This window comes from Alosa sapidissima, chromosome 8 (genome assembly GCF_018492685.1).
Source record: "Alosa sapidissima isolate fAloSap1 chromosome 8, fAloSap1.pri, whole genome shotgun sequence".
NCBI lineage: Eukaryota > Metazoa > Chordata > Actinopteri > Clupeiformes > Clupeidae > Alosa > Alosa sapidissima.
This window is the reverse complement of record NC_055964.1, coordinates 18,089,167-18,111,101: the sequence shown is the minus strand read 5'-3', so window position 1 is coordinate 18,111,101 and position 21,935 is coordinate 18,089,167. Positions and strand designations below refer to the sequence as shown.

At 44.0% G+C, this 21,935-nt stretch overlaps 1 protein-coding gene across 2 annotated transcripts in view; it reads right to left on the bottom strand.

The window, feature by feature from the left end:
* LOC121714782 (disintegrin and metalloproteinase domain-containing protein 9-like) overlaps positions 1-21,935 on the bottom strand; it is a 41,555-nt gene that overhangs the window by 11,299 nt on the left and 8,321 nt on the right. For both annotated transcript variants that reach the window (XM_042099847.1, XM_042099848.1), the window contains exons 3-14: positions 19,207-19,265; positions 15,890-15,968; positions 9,116-9,192; positions 6,445-6,670; positions 6,148-6,213; positions 4,983-5,054; positions 4,279-4,448; positions 3,963-4,044; positions 3,140-3,273; positions 2,212-2,383; positions 682-774; positions 11-206 (exon numbers count right to left, since the gene is read on the bottom strand). In XM_042099847.1, coding sequence (XP_041955781.1) covers positions 11-206; positions 682-774; positions 2,212-2,383; positions 3,140-3,273; positions 3,963-4,044; positions 4,279-4,448; positions 4,983-5,054; positions 6,148-6,213; positions 6,445-6,670; positions 9,116-9,192; positions 15,890-15,968; positions 19,207-19,265 — 1,426 coding nt within the window. The remainder of the gene's footprint in view (positions 1-10; positions 207-681; positions 775-2,211; positions 2,384-3,139; positions 3,274-3,962; positions 4,045-4,278; positions 4,449-4,982; positions 5,055-6,147; positions 6,214-6,444; positions 6,671-9,115; positions 9,193-15,889; positions 15,969-19,206; positions 19,266-21,935) is intronic.

Sequence of the window (21,935 nt, the reverse complement as noted above, 5' to 3'; positions counted from 1 at the left end):
CAAGACTCACTGGAGCCAAACAAGGCCTGGCATTGGCCATCATAGTGCTGGCATTTGCCATTGTAACAGTATGACTGGTTGTTTCTGCAGAGATGCCCGTTCTGCACAAAGACATCACTCTGACAGACAGCAGACGAGCCGTCGCAGTACTCAGGAAGGTCACACTCATCCGACCGGCTGCGGCACTCATAGCCACCTGGCAGGAACTGAGAGAGATGGAGAGGGAGGAAGATGGATAGACAGAGAGAGAGAGAGAGAAGGAGAGAAAGAAGAATAGACAAAAAGATCCGGGAAACATCCGAGACCCAAAGTTAATCAACTGTAGATGGAGACAGAGTTACTGAAACGGGAGGAAAGACAGACATAGTGGAATAGAGACAAGATACAGTAAGAGGAGAGGAGAAAAGAAGAGGGGAGGAGAGGAGAAAAGAAGAGGAGAGGAGAAAAGAAGAGGAGAGGAGAAAAGAAGAGGAGAGGAGAAAAGAAGAGGAGAGGAGAAAAGAAGAGGAGAGGAGAAAAGAAGAGGGGAGGAGAAAAGAAGAGGAGAGGAGAAAAGAAGAGGGGAGGAGAGGAGAAAAGAAGAGGGGAGGAGAGGAGAAAAGAAGGAAGGAAGAAGAAAGGAGGTAGATAAAAGAAGGTAGGAGAGGAGAGAGGTCAGACACGGGGCTTATGGTTACTGACCTTACAGTTCTTGCAGCATTCCCCATAGGCACACTGAGCCCAGGACTTCAGCTTACAGGTTTTGGGCTCACAGCAGGGGTCCTTCTTGCACTCCTGAGTGGAGAGATAGGGAGAGAGAGAGTGAGAGAGAAAAAAAGAGTGAGTGTGTGTGCGTATGTGTGTGGGTATGTGTGTGTACGCGTGTGTGTGAGTGAGAGAGATTTTAACCCTTAGATCCCGATTGACGCAAAGTGCGTCAAAAAACACACCCTTTCTTCTCTGTTACATTGCTCCGGAACTGTTCATCGCAGTGAGATGAAACCGCGTGACAGGGCAGAAGTGGGGCTTTCCAACGAGACCACGCACTTGTCTGTACGATCAAGTATGAAACTTAAAAAAAATCCTGAAATTAAATCAAATTGCATCATATTTACAGCCTATACTTCTCTGCGTTCAGCTGCGCACCCATCACTCTCACGGGTTCGCGAGTTTGAATTACTCGCGAACCCGTGATCGCATAGATATGGCAAGCATATCAGATGAAAGAGGAGACACAGGGCTATCCATTGGTACCATGTATATCAATCCTTCTGGCTTATAAAAACAGACGAAGTGACTGAAAAATAATAACGTCATGTACACAAACCAACGCTGCACACCCATTACTCTCGTTTGAATTACTTGCGGACCCGTGATCGGATAGATATGCCACACATGTCAGATGAAAGAGGAGACACAGAGCTATCGTTTGATACCAAGTATCCAAAAATAGGTTATAAAACAGATGAAGTGACAGCAAAATAATAACTTAATATAGCTGGACTTACCCCACGTTTTTGTCTGTTTTTGTGACAAAGCATGTTTATAATCCAACGCTATCGTGTGTTTCTCTATGGCAAAGCATGTTCATATTCCGGTTTTGAGATCCTAGCAAATTCCTGCATGGCATCCAATTCAAGGCTCACATTGCATCCCAATTTGTTCAACAAAGAAACACCTTTTTGCCTTTACTTTGTTCATGGCAATGCAGTAAAAAGTTGAGAATTATTATGACTGCATACACATAGGCACGCAGGCTAACACGCAAACTCGGGTCAAATCAGGTCAGATCAGTTCGTGTCACAGATATGGAGCGCAAAAAGGTCATTTTTCATCACTAAATAAAAAATGGCATTTATTTCCGTAAATCACACACCACATATTTCTGTAAAATGCTCAGCCCCAGAGTATCCCTCCAACATGGCAATTATATTGCCAGATTCAGGACAGTCTGCCCTACACACAAATGAAATGCATGTAGAGCTATGAGCTTGCTGTGGTGAGATACAGTACATGTTAATATGTGTGTGTGGCACTTACAATGACCAGAATAAATCCTTATGAATAAAGGTAGTGAAAATGCCCTAAAAACAGCTTAGAGTTCTAAGGGTTAAGCTGCCCCCAAGTTCCATCATATATGTAAACAAAAAGGTATCTACGAGTAACAGACTGATACACACACTCACACACCGATCCACCCACTCACCCACCCACACACACACACACACACACCTGCTCGGAGCCACAGTCACACTCCTCGCCCTGGTCCACCAGCTTGTTGCCGCAGTAGGGCGTGCTGTAGGCCTCGTCTGGCCGGGGCACATTGAGCAGACAGCTGCGGCCCATCCGCAGAACCATCTTCTCAAAGTCATCAGCACTGCAGCTGCTGAAGTTAGTGGCCCCACTGTAGACAGACACAGAGAGGAGAAGCAGACGGTTATTCTCTGGGAATGATAAAAATGCCACTTATCTGTCCCTGAACCATACACATGCACACATGCGCACATGCGCGCACACACACACACACACACACACACACACACACACACACTCACAGGCACATGCACACACACACACTCACAGGCACATGCACACACACACACACACACATACCCACAGACACACACACATGCATACACACACACACACACACACACACACACGACTCACACGCACACACACACACACACACACACACACACACACACACACACACACACACACAGTCATATACAGACTTACACTCATATTAACACTCACACACATACACACTCACAGGCACATGCGCACACGCACACACACACACACACAAACACACACACACACTCACACTCACACACATACACACTCACAGGCACATGCACACACACACACACACACGCACGCACACACACAAGCACGCACACACACAGACACACACACACACCTGCATGCACACACACACATACTGTATACGTACTCACACGCACACACACACACTCATATACACACTCAAACTCATACAGTATACACACTCACTCATATACTCATATATGCACTCACACACACACACACACACACACACACACACACACACACCACTGGCACAAATGCCAGACATACATTTTGGCAACACATTCACAGCAATCACATGCATGCACACAAAGACACACAGACTCACGTGGCGCCAGAGCCCATAATGCAGTTCTTTGCAGGACAGTTACAGCCGCGGTCATCATCATGATTCATGCCCAGGTTGTGGCCCAACTCATGAGCCACAATGGAAGCGAAGATGGCCACCTTGTGGTTGGTGAACTGCAGAGAGAAGCAGTAGTGTCATTTCACCAGCGAAATTGGCTAATCAGACACCAAATAATGAATTATACTAGATGTACATTTTAAGTTATAATTACATGAGCCGTTAGATTTTAAATGCATATTGAGAAATGTGTTTAAAACAAGCTGGATGCAGTTGAAAAGTGCCTGATAACAAATATTGGTCCTTCACTACGCTGTAAGACATTTCTTTAGTGTTTTGATGTTTTGATATCATAGCCAATATTATGTGGAATGGACGTCAATGTCAGTGTGTATGTTGGGATTACTTTTTAGAAAGGGAGACATTACAAAAAGAAGCTTCTCTTTATGAACAGATAATGTTTTTCAGTTCCCTTTTGGATGATGTCTCAGGGCACTGATGTGCAAAACCTCTGGCATGCAAATCCACTGTTTGCTTTGGCTGTACATTTACCATATAACCAACTGTACAAATGACAAATAAGGAACCTGCAGAGACGGCTGGTGAGTGCAGTGCACCCAAAGACAGTACAAGCTGAAAACAGTATGAACAATAACCATGAGAGTGTGGGTGGTCTTACAATTGATCATAAACAACAAAATGGCCACTATTGTATTAGTATGTTATGTTTATGTTTGTATGCATTACGAATGCATCGTAGCTGCCTTTGTAGAGTTGTGGGTTCCTTGGACGATTGATACATTACCGAATTGATGCCGCCTCCATGGTTACTGGAGCACACCGCACTGATAAAGGCCATTCCTACAGTACTCCCAAAGCCCCTCTTCCTGCAGGACAGGACATGAGGAGAGAGGGAGGTAAGGCACACAAGGGGATGACAGGGGAAGAGAAGGGAAAGATAAATAGTCATTTGCAAGGAGAGATACAGCATACACACATACACATATACACACACTCACACACACATACACACACACACACACACGCGCACACGCACACGCACACACACGCACACACACACACACACACACGTGCCTGTGCAAATACAGAAAGACACATACAAGATGAGCTGGGCACTGTCATGGCGACGGCGTGGCAGCAGACTCTGCTTCCTCCAGTCCACAAAGCGGCCCAGGACATCCCCAGCACTACCGTCCATGCTGAAGGGGTTCACCTGCGTCCAGATCTCCAGCCCCACCAACACCACACGGATGTTCAGCTGCTCATACATCTACATTGATTGAGAGAGATGATGATGATGATGATGATGATAAGTTGGAGAAAAGGTGTATTGTGGTGTATTGCTGGTTGTGTGTATCTCAGAATTTACAGATGCCAAATCTGTTTGCCCACAAACAGGATAATAAATGACATTTAAGATTTAATGTTTTCAGATTAGATTAAAATGAGACTCTTGAGTTGGAATAACGTTACCTTTTTTGAGAAGCCATATCCATATGATGAGGCTTTTACTTCATCAATTATCACGTACGAATACATAGGACAATGATATCATGTTCATAACAGCAACTCCTGACCGTCACCAAAAATGCACTCAGCTAATGGAACAACGCAGCCACGTGATAGTTTAATGTAGAATTAAAATATGCTATTTTTTCACACAATCTGGTGAATCTCAGAAAATATTGGAAATATATCCTGAGGTTCAGAACCACCGATTATATAACCAGTGACAGGGGAGCATGAAATAACTAAAAATATGCAAATGCCTCCACATACACCTACACAACTTCTCATAACTTACACTGTCAAGATGGTTGGCTAGCTGGACCATCTCTTCTCGAACGTAGGTCTCGTTCCTGTTATTGAAGTTATACTGTGGAGTGGAAGAATGCAACAGAGAAGGAGATTAGGAGAGAAATGATTCCAATTATGCTGAAAACAATTTCTCACCCAAACAGCTTGAAACCCAAACCCACAATGCATTCCAATACAATTGCACCCATAAAGTCCATCATCTGTGCTGTAGTATCTGCCCAAATATCAGTCAACTACTGGCCCTCCACCATCTTTGCTAATCCCATTGCCAACTCTAACAGGATCTCAACAATCTGCTGTGGTCTGTTAACAAGATGCCAAAGAGTCTGTGATTTACCCATAACAAAAGCCCTCTGACAAGAGAGTAAAGAGAGACATGCTCCAGGGGCAGCATCAGAGATCAGCTGTCCGGTGCGTTTCTGAATGGATATGATTACAGAGTGAAGCCAAGTGTGGCGCAGAGGCTACCAGCCGGCTGGTGATGAGGGGAGTGTTGTGGATGAGGAGGTGTGCAGCATGATAGGGGAGTGTTATGGATGAGGGGAGTGTTGTGGATGAGGGGAGTGTTGTGGATGAGGAGGTGTGCAGCATGATAGGGGAGTGTTGTGGATGAGGAGGTGTGCAGCATGATAGGGGAGTGTTGTGGATGAGGGGAGTGTTGTGGATGAGGAGGTATGCAGCATGATAGGGGAGTGTTGTGGATGAGGAGGTATGCAGCATGATAGGGGAGTGTTGTGGATGAGGAGGTGTGCAGCATGATAGGGGAGTGTTGTGGATGAGGAGGTGTGCAGCATGATAGTGAAGTGCTGGTGATGAGGAGGTGTGGAGCATGATAGGGGAGTGTTGTGGATGAGGAGGTGTGCAGCATGATAGGGGAGTGTTGTGGATGAGGGGAGTGTTGTGGATGAGGAGGTGTGCAGCATGATAGGGGAGTGTTGTGGATGAGGAGGTGTGCAGCATGATAGGGGAGTGTTGTGGATGAGGAGGTGTGCAGCATGATAGGGGAGTGTTGTGGATGAGGAGGTGTGCAGCATGATAGGGGAGTGTTGTGGATGAGGAGGTGTGTTGTGGATGAGGAGGTGTGCAGCATGATAGGGGAGTGCTGGTGATGAGGGGAGTGCTGACGGGGGGGGGAGGTGGCGATTACTCACTCTGTCTAAATCCACAACCAGCATCAGCTCCACATAGTGCGTCTGGAGCATTATGGCCCGCTTGCTCTAAGAGAAAACACACACACACACACACACACACACACACACACACACACACACACACACACACACACACACACACACACACACACACACACACACATGCATTACACATAATTATACATAACCAGAGCCATACAAAGATACACCAAGTTACACATAAGAAGACCCCTCCCCCCACACACACACACACAAGCATTGATTTGACAATACACCTTCCCACACATTTACACTTACTCTGGTTAAATGACTAACAGTCTCCCCAAACAAGTCACTCTGAGAGTGGCCAATGGTTTGGCCGGTGGAAGATGTTTCATTGTCGTCATGGCGATGGGCATGAGTGGTTCCGCAGTTGAGAGGTTCCGGCTCCTCATCCTCCAAGCGGTACACCACATGCTCAAAGTCAGAGGAGCCCTCCAGAGGCTCAATCCCAAATGTGGAACTTCTAATAACTAACCGTCCACTAAATACAAAAAGACACACACACACACACACACACACACACACACACACACACAAACACAAATAAATATGTTTATATATCAGGTGGTTATACTACATGTTTTTCACAGCAATATCCCGTGAATGTTTTCTCTCAGAATGTTGTGCCGCGATTTTTATAGGTCACTCCTGTTCAGTAAAAAATAGGTCACTGGGGTTTTGTGTAAACAGGTCATTGGTGTTTTTCTTTTTTTCTTTTTGGTGAAAAAACTGAAACTGGAAATGCAACATACACAAAGTCAAAGCAACACAATGTAGTTATTGTGCCTTAAAATAACAGCTTCAGCTCACAATATAGAGAACTGAGCCTCTGACATTGCTGATTAGTGGCTCATGAGAGGCAAATTCCTACATTGTGTTACTTTAAAGGATTAGTTTATTAGTTGTACTAAAAGAAACATTTTAAGAGATACAGATAATGTACTGGACAAAGCCCTTTCACTCTCTATCTGCTCTTCATAGAACCCTTAACTTATTAACCCTTAATGGTGGAAAACCATTTACTGCACAGTAGCTTGACACTGTTACAAGGCCACTGTTACTGGGAAGCTACACCAAGCGCGTAACTGAAGCATTCCGTTCGCTATGCGTAAAATCCATTTTAGAAGACTGGTCTATTTTTTTCGAACATACTCGCCGCTATCACATCTGGTGTAGCTACTTCCATTGATTACAGTTGCAGCAGACGCAACACGAACAGAACGCTTCAGTTACACGACTGGTGCAGAGCCATACATTTATATGGCTCTGGACTGGTGTAGCCTCCCACTTACAGCCAATGGAGCATCAGAGAGAGCTTTTTGAGAGGATTAATCAGAGGATTGTTAACAGGCCCTGTTCATAGATTTTCAGTGGGAACACATCAGGGAACTCTAAAGGCCAAACTCTGGCTACTGGGACAAATACATTAACATCGCACTGACCAGCTGCTTTAGTGTCACTGAAGCAAAGCCCTGGTCTCCTGACTCAAGACAACCAAGCTCACTTCCTGTTTCACTCACAGGATCCAGATAAAAGGGGGGGAGAGTGAGGGGTAAAAATAGAAAGTCCTAACCACTCTGTTTGAAAATGGAAGACAGGTCGTCACTCTAAGATCGAAGTTACACGAGACTCAATTTCCTCTAATTACTTTTGCCAGGGGGTGGGAACAACAAACAAACACACACACACACACACACACACACACACACACACACACACACACACAGATGCTGTTCAAGGTTCAAGCTCCAGGAAAACATCAGTCAGGCCCTAGATAATGAACTTTTGCAACCATGACAAAGGGACAGGTGACCGTAAGATAAACATGATTGAATCACCACTAAATAGGTTAGCATTTCTTCCGGTCTTTGACATATGATAGACAAAAGAGCCTGGGTGTCGGGCCAACTCATTTCCTTTACGGTGGAAAACACTTTTCTTATTTCCTCTTGCTGTGTGGACTTCAATGACGACTACTGGGAACAGACCTCCTTCTGATACTTTCCCTTTAAAGAGGAAGGACTAAAGCTATTGGCAGGGGAGTCCTTGGAGCTGCCCAACAGTCCCTACTTTGATGTTTGTTATCACACAGTTGAACTGCAGTGGAGGTAGAAATACTAACTAGCGCAGCATAGCATAGCATTACTGATTGTAAAGGAGATTCGGCACTTTTGGCCTCTGTGAGTCATAAAAAATGAGTCTTGGAGCTTATGGAGCTTGAAAGACAAGACAACCTTGAGCAGCGTGGAGGCCATGACTCTTTGCCTTCAGGGGATGAGATGGAGAAATTAATTAATCACCGAAAGCCTCTTCAGCTTCTTATGTCACTGTTATTTATTGAGTGCTGAGATCACTTCCTGGCATCTGAGATAATTTACTGTACGTGATTATGCACAAACAGATCATTCCTCTGAGCTTTTCCTGTCTGTCCAATTAATGGCGTACTAGAGCCATCAGCCTGCAGCTCCCTCCTCCTCTCCTCTTACATTTCCAGACTCGTACTCCATGTCCATCCTCTCCTTCCGTGCTCTCATTTCTGCTCACAGTATATATATATATAAACTTAGGTAGAGATCCAGCGTCTGTTATATGGATTGTGTCACAATGATGTGCCTACTTGTGTGTGATGTGTTTGCATTGGGTGGGGTTGCAGTATATGTCACATGCTATATGTGCTGTTATATGTTACATCACATGTTATATGTGCTATATGAGGTGCTGTGGACATTAAAGACTTTATAGACTTAAATCTATCTATCTATCTATCTATCTATCTATCTATCTATCTATCTATCTATCTACCTATCTATCTATCTATCCATCCATCTATATATCTACCTATCTATCCATCCATCTATCTATCTATCTCTCGATCAGGAGAGAATACAAGCTACGTTGATGAGTAAGGTAAGAGAAGGTACTTTACTTGAGTCCAGAGCAGAGGCTGAGAGACGCTGAGGACCCTTCCACATCCTCCACATAGCCTTTGTAGTGGCAGTGGTTCTGAGGAGATGAGGGGGGTGGGGGAGAGTGGGAAGACATGGAAATAAAAACAGAGGATTAGGTAATTTACAGAACTAAAAAAAGGCTTAAAAAAAAGCTTTATTAAGATTTCAAATGGTAAGACTCCTGTCAGGGTACAGAGAATTACTAGTAGCCTTTTAAATCAGTGCAACCTCCACAAAATATATTTTAGTAAAGCATCTGTTCACAGCAGACATCTGCTTTTCATTTAAATCTGACAATTATCATACATAACAATGAAAACACAACTCTTTCCATTGTAGCTGCATAATACATCATAATTTGGCCCTGTATTCTATCAATTAAACTGAAATGCTTTACAGTAATTCACATACACTCATTGTGTTATTGCTCTATGCATTCATTCATTTCTCTCTCAGTGATGTGAAGCACAGCTGGAGACTGATGACAAACTGTTGCATACATTAACATTTCAGCCACTTTTCTGTCCATGACTTCCACCTGCTTTTCATTTAATTCTGTCCATTTAGATACACCATGAAAATAAACCTGTTTCTATCATTCAGCTAGACCTCTTTCTATTGTTCAGATGGTGTTATATTCCTGTACTTCAATTAAATTTAAATGCCATGTCAAGGTAAAGGCTTTGGGCTTGATAATGCACACTTGATTGTGTTATTGCTCCCCTCCCCCTCTCTCTCCTCCTCTCTCTCTCGCCTGTTGTTTCAGAGCTCCAGCTTTAACAGTCTCACTCCATCAGCACACGTGAGAGCAGCCTCACAGCCAAAGGCCTGCTCCCGCCAAACAGGAACAGACACAAAGCCTGATTCTCTACCGCAGCTCTCTGAGGTGATTACAGACGGGCACTGTTCTCGTCCCCGCACTGCCTGCCAGCAGGCACATTACATAACGGCATCAACCTGGCCTGGGAGTTAAAGATGGACACAGCAGAGGAGGTGGTGGCGGTGGCAGGACTCGTGGAGACGGCCCAGGTCTATAAATAAGGCGGCTGAGCATGAGGTGGAGGCGGTCCAGGCTGAGGGGCTTAAAGCCCTCTGGGATGCTGACCTGAGGTCAGGTGATGTGAGAGCGGCTTCCATATGTGAGCTGAAACATATCTACATATCTCTACGTGTGCACAGCACTCACACCAGTTAACAGAGCCATACTACCGTAACTCACATGTGTACATCAAAAACACACAAGCAGATACCACAAGGGTATATGACCGCTGTGTATTCTGTTAAAGAAATAAAATAATAATAATAATAATAATAATAACAATAATAATAATAATGATAACCACATTAGTATTATTATTGCTATTATTATTATTGTTATTATTACTATTATCATTGTCATCATTAGCAGCATTTTTATTATTATTACCAAACCCAAGGTCCCTTTACAGCGGAGAAGAGCTTCCCATAGCTCATTACATTCAGGCCTCGGCCTCCGCCCGCTGTGTTAGGGGGAAGGTCACCATAACTGTGCCTCTCACAGGCAATGTATGATGTCATGGCATGATGTCATGTTTTGTTAAGGAGGCCCCCTTTGATTCATACTCAACTTCCCTGATGGTGGTATTTAGTTTGTCTAATCAAATTCTCTCAACTTCTCTGCCATCTCTTGGGACTGAGGGTCACATAATTATCCATAACATTTCAAACATAATATAGAGCATGTGTGTATAGTCTGTAACAGAGGTCGTGGACATTTTAATGAGTAGCACACACACACACACACCCACTGAGAGAGAGAGAGAGAAAGAGAAAAAGAGAGAATGTCACTAAATGAGGGCCAAAGTGCCACTCACATTAGGACAAAAAGCTTGTGTCTAAAAGCCCAGTCAAAGCCTGGTAATGAGCCGAATAGCACTATCCAGCCAACCCAAACTTTGAGACAAACTGAAATGCAGACTATAGCACAACAGTAACACAACCCTTGGGTGGCCCCTGGTATATATACTGATTTACTGAACCAGAGCCATTCAAGTAGTCTTATTGCTAATCAACTCAACTTTAAATTGCAGAATGACTTCCTTGAAAGTTCCTCTTCAGAGACCTCGGGTGTGGCTGGGGAGAACAGGACTCTGGACTCCTGCTGCCTCGCCAATAGATCAAATACGCATACACACTCTTTGAGGAAGCTTTATTGGCTTCTAGGGAGATGGCAATCAGGAGACCGAGGAGTGTCAGATCCACACAGACACACTTCCTGCCTGGTCCCTGGAGCTAACAGTTCCTGTGCAGCTTCCTTAATCCCTCCCACACGTTCGCCTGCTACATGGAGTCTTCCTTCCAGCACTTTCTCTCCTTGTCTGTCCCATCTGACTCATCTCTGTGTTCCAGGAATACACTGTCAATCGCTCCGTTTCTCAGCCTAGTCTCTTACTCACATTTACAGTATTTACTTACTCCCTCGGCCTCACATCATGTGCATATTGTATAAACACGCTCACTGTTTCCTTGCTCCTTGCTACAAAAACAAAAAAATCCTTCCTCAACATAGACAATCATGGAAAACTTAAATGCTTTTTCTTTTTCTTTTGTGCTTCACATTATTTTCTTATCCTTGCTATTTTCTGTCGGTTTTCTTGTATTGCATATTGCAATCTTGCTGTTCCCGCTTGTACTGCATGGATTTCTTTGTGCTAACTGTGGGCCTCTCTCTTGTTCTGTCTGTGCACTCACAGCAACGCAGCACAAGGACCAAGTGCCAGAAACGGACGCCAAGTCATTCCATCACTTGGCCTCGGTGTAATTTTGTTCATAAACAATCTGGCAGGACACTTCCAAAGCCAACGTTTTGTTACAGAGACACTGCAAAAACACTGTAAAATCGGATTGTATGTGTGTGTGTCTATTTGTCTTATTCATTGACACCTAATGGCTTGGTCCACCATTTACTGCTGAGAGCACCTGTGCATGACTTTAATGTGCCCAGCAGTGTTGTGTGTTGTCTGCCTCTGCCTTCACCCTTCTACTCCATGTTCAAGGTCATCTAAGGTTATCATGTCGTCTCACACATTTTAGGTGAGATTTTGCCCAGGTGTGGATAACACTGAGCACTTCTCTGAGTTCCCATTCATTGGCTTCCTTACAATATTAAGCTTTTTTGTGTCAGCATAATATCCATATATGGAATGCTTCCAGATGTTTCTCACATGATTCCGTCACTCTCTCGTGAGTATGTGATGAACAGGGTTGTAGCCTAGTTAGCAGATTTAATCATGATGAATAATGAGACTCTCAAGTCTGGAATGTGAGGAATGTTGAGATTCCTACAGGGAGCAACCAGGAACACTTCTTCATGGCATGTCTACACACACATACACCACACAATACAACACACACACACACACACACGCACACACATAGAGAGAGACAGAGAGAGATAGAGAGAGAGAGAGAGAGAGAGAGAGAGAGAGAGAGAGAAGGGCCTAACCCTCTGCTGGCATTGGCTTAGCCCTAGAGACCCTCTGTAGTCTCATGCAGGGGATCGCTGACGCTGTGCTAACAGCTGACAAAGGCAAGTATGCTACAGCACACTTCATAGATTAGCTCAGAGAACAGGGAGAGATGGAGATAGAGAGAGAGAAAGAGGGGAGAGCAGGACGTACCGGCAAACCCAATTTTAGTGGCCATTTTCAGTAGCTGTCCTTTTAGCAAACAGACTCTTAATGGCACTGAGTGGATGTGGTGAGTAGAGTAGGCTAATTATTTTTAATGTCGGGACACTTGTTTGTGCAGTTTCTGGTGAAAACCACATAACTTTCAAGCTAACCGGCATTAAAAAGGGGAGGAGATTCACTTTCCCTGTACAAGGGTGAATAAGTTGAAAACTACACATATCTTAGTGAAATCACTAATAACTTTAATGAAAAAAATTAATATATAAAAATAAAAAATAACTTTTTAAAGATAAGCAAAAATACTCCTATTTATTTTGGCGCAGCTATAACAGACGTAATAGTTTTCAGTGTGTTCCCCAAAGACTCTGTGGAAGTTCTCTCCATTCCAAATCAGAGGGTTTTCATTAGTAATGTGGGAACTCTCCTTGGCATGAATGTCCATATAAACAGTAATCTGGATGCGTGGGATTTGTTTGTTTGCTTCCTCCATAGCTGAAGTCATCAGGCCTGCCATCAGATTGAAGATTCCTCTACCAAACAGGGCTTACAGAGTATTGTATCTACACATTAGCTAGGACCCATCATGTGAATCCTTTTGAAATGTGAGTGAAAGCTTATTGGAGTGTAGATGAAAGCATGGTTCTTGCTATTTGGAATTAATCAGCTGTGTTCACTAGAGTTGCCTGCCACCTTGTTTTTGACAGCCTACTGTTGTTCTCCATGTCTTCCATTTTGTGTGATTGGAAAGTGTGATTCTTGTCATGGGAGTCTGCTGGTCAGTAGATTACTTGTTCTGCACTAACATCAGCATTTAACCAATGTGATGGAGCACAGTGACGTTTGTGTGTGGTGGCATTCCTCATCGGACATCCAGTCGGCTGTCCATCCTGATGATGCTTCTCTGATGTAAAACCACACTGACCAATATGCCAGGGTGCCACTGACAATGCCATACCATGCCCATCATATCCAGTAGCATGCTGGAGAGGGCGAGGCTCTGCTGGACTGAGATAGAGAGAGGTTCATGATGTGCACAGTCTGAATCAATCCTGAGATGGACTTATGAAGAGATGGACAGGACCTCAGCAATGTAGAATGAACAATAGAGTAAGGCAGTTTCACTGGACCTAAACAAACTTTTCACTGCAAACTGAATTTGCAAGCTATTATCAGGCTTTTACTATTGTGACTTTGATTCTGATTATGTCACACAAAGCCAACAAAAATTCAAAAGGCTGAGTCTATTATTTGAAGCTTTAGAGTTGTTGAGTTCACCTTAGGGTTTGAAGCAATCATTGCGATATGTGAGACTAAACTGTTTGTTTTCCTGCAATATTTCCCAAGAAGACCAGTTCCCTCTGTCTGTATCCAATTCTTTCCATGAGAACCCTGGCTACATAGTGTGCCTTGGGGTGACCCCAGTTAAGAGCATGTAGGCTTGGATTTTTATAGGCTGCAATTTATAGGGATCCCATCGGAGACCCATGAAAACTGATCTGGGTATTGAGCGTTGGAATATCAAAGCCTCAAGAACACAATACCTTCTAACAGTGGCAAATACAATCCTGGCAGAGGCTAATGACTTGCCCCTCATTGTGTGGAATAACTGATATTTGAAATAGCCATCAAGAGGGCATGTTCCTTTTTAAAGTGAGTGCAGGAAGTACACTCCACAACACTCCACAATAAATTTCATACAAACATTGATGATGAAGTACACTTCGTGCTTTTACACAGGAAGTTAACACTAGACATGTGATTTATTAGGGTCAGACAACTGCAGCCCTGAGGGTCCATTTCCCCTGCCTGGTCTACACTGTGGCCTGGAGCAGTGCTGTGTTGCCAAGACATTTGACAAAAAATACAAGAAGTCAACTGTCTGGCCAGGGAAATAGTCACAGCCATGAGTTCATGGAACATACAAACAACAACCACACACACACTCACTCCACACCCATCTTAAAAGTCAAAATTACCTGCAGTGAAGGAAATAAGACTCATACTTCAGTAAAGCTATGGCTGATGTATTGGTGTATGTCTATCTTATAGGACAAGTGAGACTTTTCCATCATGTTTGGCTGTCCCTGTTCCAACCATTTTCTGCATCTGTTCATTCACCTGTCTCAGCATATGCCACAGGCTCGCCCACGGAATTCTTCAACTTTATATTTCATAGGGAAGTGGTATGCTGTAAAAGAGTTATTGCTTAATATTGCCACATATCTGACTTGTACTATCACTATGCCAGCTGACATTCTAAAGAATTTCCAGTAAAAGATGGGGATCTGGAAATGACCTCACAGTAGGCCTTATCATCTTAACGTTTTGACATACATTTCCTTCCTTTCAGAGAAAATCTGCCACCATCGACTCTACAGTTCGGGGGGGAAAGGGCCTCTCCTGCCTCTGGCTCTAATTTTCTGTAAGAGGTACAACAGAGCCAGCTGTGGCCTGCATAGGCTGCATCCTTCTCAACTAAAAGGACACATTTAAGGGTGACGTCTTTTTTAAGGCAATGGATGAGCCATTTACTAACTACAAAGTAATTGGAATTTAAAGCAGAGAGAGGGATACAAGTGAGAGAGAGTGTATTGCGCACTAGACAGTTGAGGAGGCCATTAGCTTTCAGCAGCAGGTAAGCTGGTTCGGTGGTCATGGATGATGGACAGGGCAAAAGAAAAAAGGTCTGTTTTGTAGTTGGAGCCAGACCTGACCCTGATGTACTACTAGAAGGGGGGGGGGTTGCTGCACAGAAAAGACCCTTTTACATTTTATAGAAACCAGCTGTTTTGGGGGATGAGTTCATAAAACTGGCAATGCCAACTGACAGCTAGGAAGAGCCAGAGAGAGAGAGAGAGAGAGAGAGAGAGAGAGAGAGCGCATATGCGCACACGCGCACACTCACAATTCTAATGAGCAGTGCTCACACAACCAGTAATGACCATCAGGTTAGCAGACACACTTAAAGTAATGACATGTTGGAGAAAATAAAGAAATAACACAGCAGATTGAAAGTGGCACAACAACTTCATTAGTGTGTGTGTGTGTGTGTGTGTGTGTGTGTATGTGTGTGTGTCTTACCTGCATGTTGGGTCTCCGGGTGATGAGAGAGCCATCTGTGTCGTATGTGAACACTGCAAAATCAGCTGGAAGCAGCTGCCTGTAAACAGAACACATCCAGATACCGTCAGCTGTGTCTGGACACAGGAGCCTCCCACCCCCAAACACACACACACACACACACACACACACACACACACACACACACACACACACACACACACACACACACACACACACACACACACACTTATTCTATGCACAAATAAACCACAAACAGATACAAACTCTCTCTCACTCTGCCAGAAAACAGAGCTTCATCATCCCCAGATGTCACACGAGACATACTTGTTTGGTGTCCTCGTATGGTATTATAGCATATTATAAAACTCAAAACGTCTTTCATCACAGGTTCGTCCAGAGGTTACTTAAGCACTTAAGTAACCTTAAGTAACAAACTTTCATTTGTGTGTTGTTAAGCTTGGGGGCTCTGCGAAGGGACAATGTTGAAATGTTGTTTTCTCTCTCATCAAATCTTGTTTTGCACGTGGGCCAGAGGATGACTTGAGATGGGAGTGGTGCAGTTGGATTCAGCAAAACTCTATGATTTACACAATTTCTTCAGCTCAGATCAGCAATCTCTTCTTGGCTTCAGCCATTTCTACTTGTTGTCTCAAACAGTCAGGTGTGAAAGCTGTCAGGGAAATTTCTCTGAGTCACTAAAATGTGTTCAAATATCTTTCATTCCATAAAAAGGTGTGTCTTTAACCCATGTTCATGATAACTGATTATAATTTATAAGTCTTTATACCTTGTCTGACATTTAAATTAATTTAACACCCCCTTTGTCTAGTACTGTATATAGTATACAAATAGTATCTCTCTCACACACACACACCCACACACACTCACACCAGGTGGAAGAGGGACTGATTTTTGATAAATGTATTGGATGTGCATCTTTACACATGCACACACACACACGTACACACTAAAACACACACACACACACACACACACACACACACACACCTGCAGACGTCTCTGAATCTGACCAACAGTATTCTCCTGTTTGCGCTCTGTGATCACCCCTCTGGCCTGAGCCCAGTGGCTCTTTGCCGGCCGGGCTGACGACACCCGAGCTGCCTTGAAACGTCTCCCAGCGGGTCGGAGAGCAGGGAACACAGCTGGAGAAAATCAACCCCTCCAAACCCCCACCCCAACCAGCCCCACCAGCCCTGAAGAGGCCCAGATCCCCAACAACATGACTGATTCTCTGAGGGACCGCGTCATATACTCAGTGTTGGAGATGGACTGCATTGTATCCGTTAGCTATTGCCCACACTTTTAGTCAGCTGTCATCCATCCATTCATCAATCAATCAATCTGTCAGTCAATCTTTATTTATTTAGTGCCTTTTGTGCAATGTACTGTAGCAATCGAAGGTGCACTGTTACAACAGCACACCAAAACAGCGTAAAATAAAATCATGATATCTCTGATAAAAAGCCCATTAGTCTAATGCACCTGAATACGGAGGGTGAAGTCCCAGAGCGTTAGAGGAATCCTAATGAAGCTGACACACAGACACACACACACACACACACACACACACACACACACACACACACACACACACACACAGGCCGACTCAGCAACAGAACGGAGCGGAGCGGCACTGTCTGGCCGTCCTGGCCTGGATCTCATCCTCTGCCAAGTCTCTTCTTAAGGAGATGAGGACAATGTGCAGACGCCTTTCCAAGGCCTCGTCGTCTCTCCAACAAAAACAAACAGCCCAGAAGACAAACCAATAAAAAAACTGGGAGGAGAAGGGCTATTACCCACGGGGTAATAATATCTGGGGCTGATATCACAACTACTGTCAAGCCAGATAGCGCTACAACGGGGCCTGAACCTCCCAACTGGGGCATAGATTTATTACTTGTTTATTTGTCAAAATGTCAGTCAACAGCACTGAATGATCACACAGCTATTTTCGAGTGAACGCAACACACACAGTTAACACACTGTATGCATATGCATTACTAAAAATCTGCATACTTGCAGGTCTGTGGCTGTATGAGTGGGCCACTGTGTGTGTGTGTGTGTGTGTACATTTGTGATCTGGTGCACGTGTGGTTTGATTGTGTTTACAGAGAGCACCGAGAGCTGGAGATTAGCACGGCTGCAGACAGGATTTGAAAAAACAGGCTGAGGCTCAGAGTGGAGGCGCTAATTCAGCCACAGATATTTACAGTCTGTCAGCCTCTTTCTTACTCTCTGCTGAGAGCATTATGTCCAATATTCCAATATGTGGTTTAATGTTCTGCATTTCTCACTAGTAAGTCACTTCGACACTAAAAGTCTAGAGCAGCTGATGGATCTTTAGGTGAAGTCGTGCTGTCTCTCCCTTGATGCGCATTATTGTAAATATAACTCTGTTCCTGATTTTTCCTACCATTGGTCTGACTTTTTTTTTTTTTTTTTTTTTTTTTTTCATTATTATATGTGCCCTCTTATTTACTTATTTACTTACTTTTTTGTTTACTTGAATGTTATGTTTGTCTGTGGACTTAAATTGGTAAAATGTCTTGTCTTCACCGTGGGATAGTGAGAAACGTAATTTCGATCTCTTTGTATGTCTGGAACATGTGAAGAAATTGACAATAAAGCTGACTTTGACTTTGACTTTGACTTGGTCTTCATTCCACTGTGGTATCACAATTACCATCACTGCTTTCAAAAGAGAAGTGATTTAAACAAAACTAATAAGGAGCTAATAAAAGAAGAAGACGGTCAGGCAAAGAGAAAGAGACACAAGTCATGCTGCACGATGACACCAAAGTCAGTAAGGTCTGCACTGTCCCTGAGATGTGCTCTGTACAATTAAGGGAAATTCCGATCAGTTTGAAAGTGAGCTTGACTAAGCAACTATGGAGGACCGCAGGTGTTATTGAAAAAGTATATAAAGTGAATTTATTTTATGTTGGTTTTGTAAATCCCTTTTTAAATTAGAAGCATTTATTGATGGATTAATACGTCATTTACAAGTTATTTTCATAATTTCTTCTTTTTATTGCTGTAAACAATGGCAAACTAATGAAATCTTTTATTACTTTTTCAATGACACCTGCGGTCCTCCATACAACAGGTGCAAAAACCACAAATAAAACAGCATCTTCGTATGTGTGCTGGTTCATGCATAAACAGACACTTCAACCAGGTGGGTTTTGTGGGTATGTGAGAATGGAGATGGAGAAATGGGTGAATGTGTGTGTGGTGTGGGTGTATATGTGTGTGTGTGCGCTTGGTTGGGGGGGGGGGGGGGGGTTACTCACTCGTTTTTCTCTAGAACCAGGATGTGCTCCTCTCCCTGGGCTTGGATGACATAAGACACCTTTAAATAAAAAATAAAAAAAGAGAGTGAGCTTAGAAAGAACAGTAAAAAATTGAAGATCCTAACCGCATATGTGGAGAAAGAAAGCGATCATGTGTTATTTTTAAGGTGATCATATGTTATTTTTATTTATAAGGCTTTTTATTAAGGCATTTATAGAGCACAACACTTGACTGATAACTGTTGTAAGTTAGTGAGGATGTGAGTCCTTTCCAAAAGGCCTCTATAGTCAAGCGACAAGCAAGTTTTGAAAAGCAAGACTCCAGTACTCCAGTAGGAGACAGACATTTTTACACTAATCACTGTTGCTCTGGTATGACACACACACACACACACACACACACACACACATACACACACACATGGAGCTGTTTGTTTTTCGGGGAGCATATGGAGTAATGATGATTCCGTCGTGGCCATCCGCTCCATTAAAGCTGTAACCTAGCGACCCAGCGGGGATGCCGTGCTCAACAATCATGATGGCTCTGGACAGCCATAATGCGTTTCTATGGATACAATGATTCTATGTTTCCCCAGCTGGAGAATATGATGAAGATGAACACAGAATAGTGGGCTTGCAATTTAGCTTCAGATTTTCAGGAGGAAAGAGAGGGGGGCTTGAGATTTACCCACGGTGCCTTGAAAGGCTGTATGCTCTCAACACTCAGACAGTGAACAGCCGGGCCAAGACTGGTCTAATTTGTTGTTAATTTGCACACCGTCGGGTTTGGTGTAGCCAGTTCCATTGATTACACAGTGCCTTAAGACTACATACACTCTCTCTCTCTCTCTCTTTCTCTCTCACACAGACACACACACACACACACACACACACACACTTACAATCAGTTCTGCAGACACAAAACAAACTGGCTTGATCATTAATCATGATAGAGAGACTGTCATGGTCTCAGGTAGCCCAGGTGATTAGTCTCAGTTTGCATAGGGGGCATGTGCGGCCTACTGCGGCTACAGTGCTTTATCCTGAACTCTTCACAATGTTCCTGTCGCTCAGTAGAACAGTGAACAAGGGCCAAACCAAGGGGAAACCAACACAGTTTGAAATAAGGTGTTATGTTTGAAGGATTTTACCTTTTTTTACCTAAATATACGTTTTTTTTTTGTTTTTACGGGTCAACATCAATGGCATTAACAAAAGCTGAAATTTGGTTGTTTGCTGAATATGAACACAAAATCTGACACATAGCAACATCAAACAGTTGAATTTAATAGTCCATTACCAAATAACCTCCTTCAGTGTGCCTTTTTGAGCATATGTCTGTGCATTCTTCACAGCTTGACGGAGAAGTTAGCTCAAGGACATCGGAAGGGGTCTGGAGTTAGACCTCAGGCTTGGCAGCCTACCTAGCCATGTGGCACCTGTTCTCCCTGACTCGTGCTGTCTGTCTTTATTGCTTGCTCACGACATACCCATCACACACACTCACATACACACGCCCCAACACACACACACTCACACACACACAGGCAGCATGCACACACACACATACAGACAGTCAACCTCAGTCTTCACATCCACCTGTTCACACAGACACACACAGACACACACACACACACACACACATGCACAGACACAGTTCCTTGCCCTTCACATGACAACGCTACTAGCTACACTGCACGAGTAAAAACCTCACAGGCTGTCCTCACACTAACAGCAGCGATGACTTAACGTCACTCTCAGCCTGCCCTTCCTGAGCCTACCCAGGCCAATGACACAGAGGTGAGAGCCAGCTTGTTTGTTTTTGAGCCATGCTGCTGACACGCTGCTGGGGTGCCCGACCCCCCCCCCCCCCCCCCCCCCCCTTCCAGGCGCAGGGCTGCACTCACTCACTGGCTGGGCACTCACTCCCCACCAGATGGTTCTGGAGGCTTTATTTCCGGATCACCGCTGGATAGAGCATGGTCGACAAAGATGGAGAGACTGAGAGAGAGAGAGAGAGAGAGAGAATGAAAGTGTGTGTGTGTGTGTATGTGTGTGTGTGTGTGTGAGAGAGACAGAGAGAGAGAGAGAGAGAGAAAAAGAGAGAGAGAAACAGAAGAAGTGGTGATTGTGAGTCTGTGAGGGAGAGAGTGTGGAAAGCAGCATGAATTATGGAGAGGGAGACAAACTTGAAAGAGACACAGGGCAATGTGGTCAAAAATAAAGCGTAGAGTGGGATATGATAAATATGGAAAAAGCTCCCACAAATCACTATCACTAAGGTGCATGTGCGCCAAAATAAGCCCCCTATAGCGATGTGAGAGACTTAGGACTGACTGAATGGCAGGGCAAAGGAGAGGGATAGTGTCTTCACATGTTGTGGATTCCTTCTAGAAAGACACATTGATCTGTAATAAGCAGGCTACTTCTCACAGCACTCCAGTGCGTGGGAGCTTCTGGGATCACACAAACGCTGGCAAACAGACCTCTGAGTCACCCACAGTGAAACATCAAGTGCGAGTGTGATCGTCTACTTGTGCTTCTACGCTACACTGAGAGCCAGGCTGAGAAAGCCTCTATAGAAGGCCCTCTGAAGAGAGAGAGAGAGAAAGAGAGAGAGAGAGAGAGAGAGAGAGAGAGAGAGACAGAGAACAAAAGACAGAGAGAGGCTCGTCCTTTTTCTCGCCTCTGAAGTACACATCCTCTCATTCCGCCCACTGTCCTCGTGC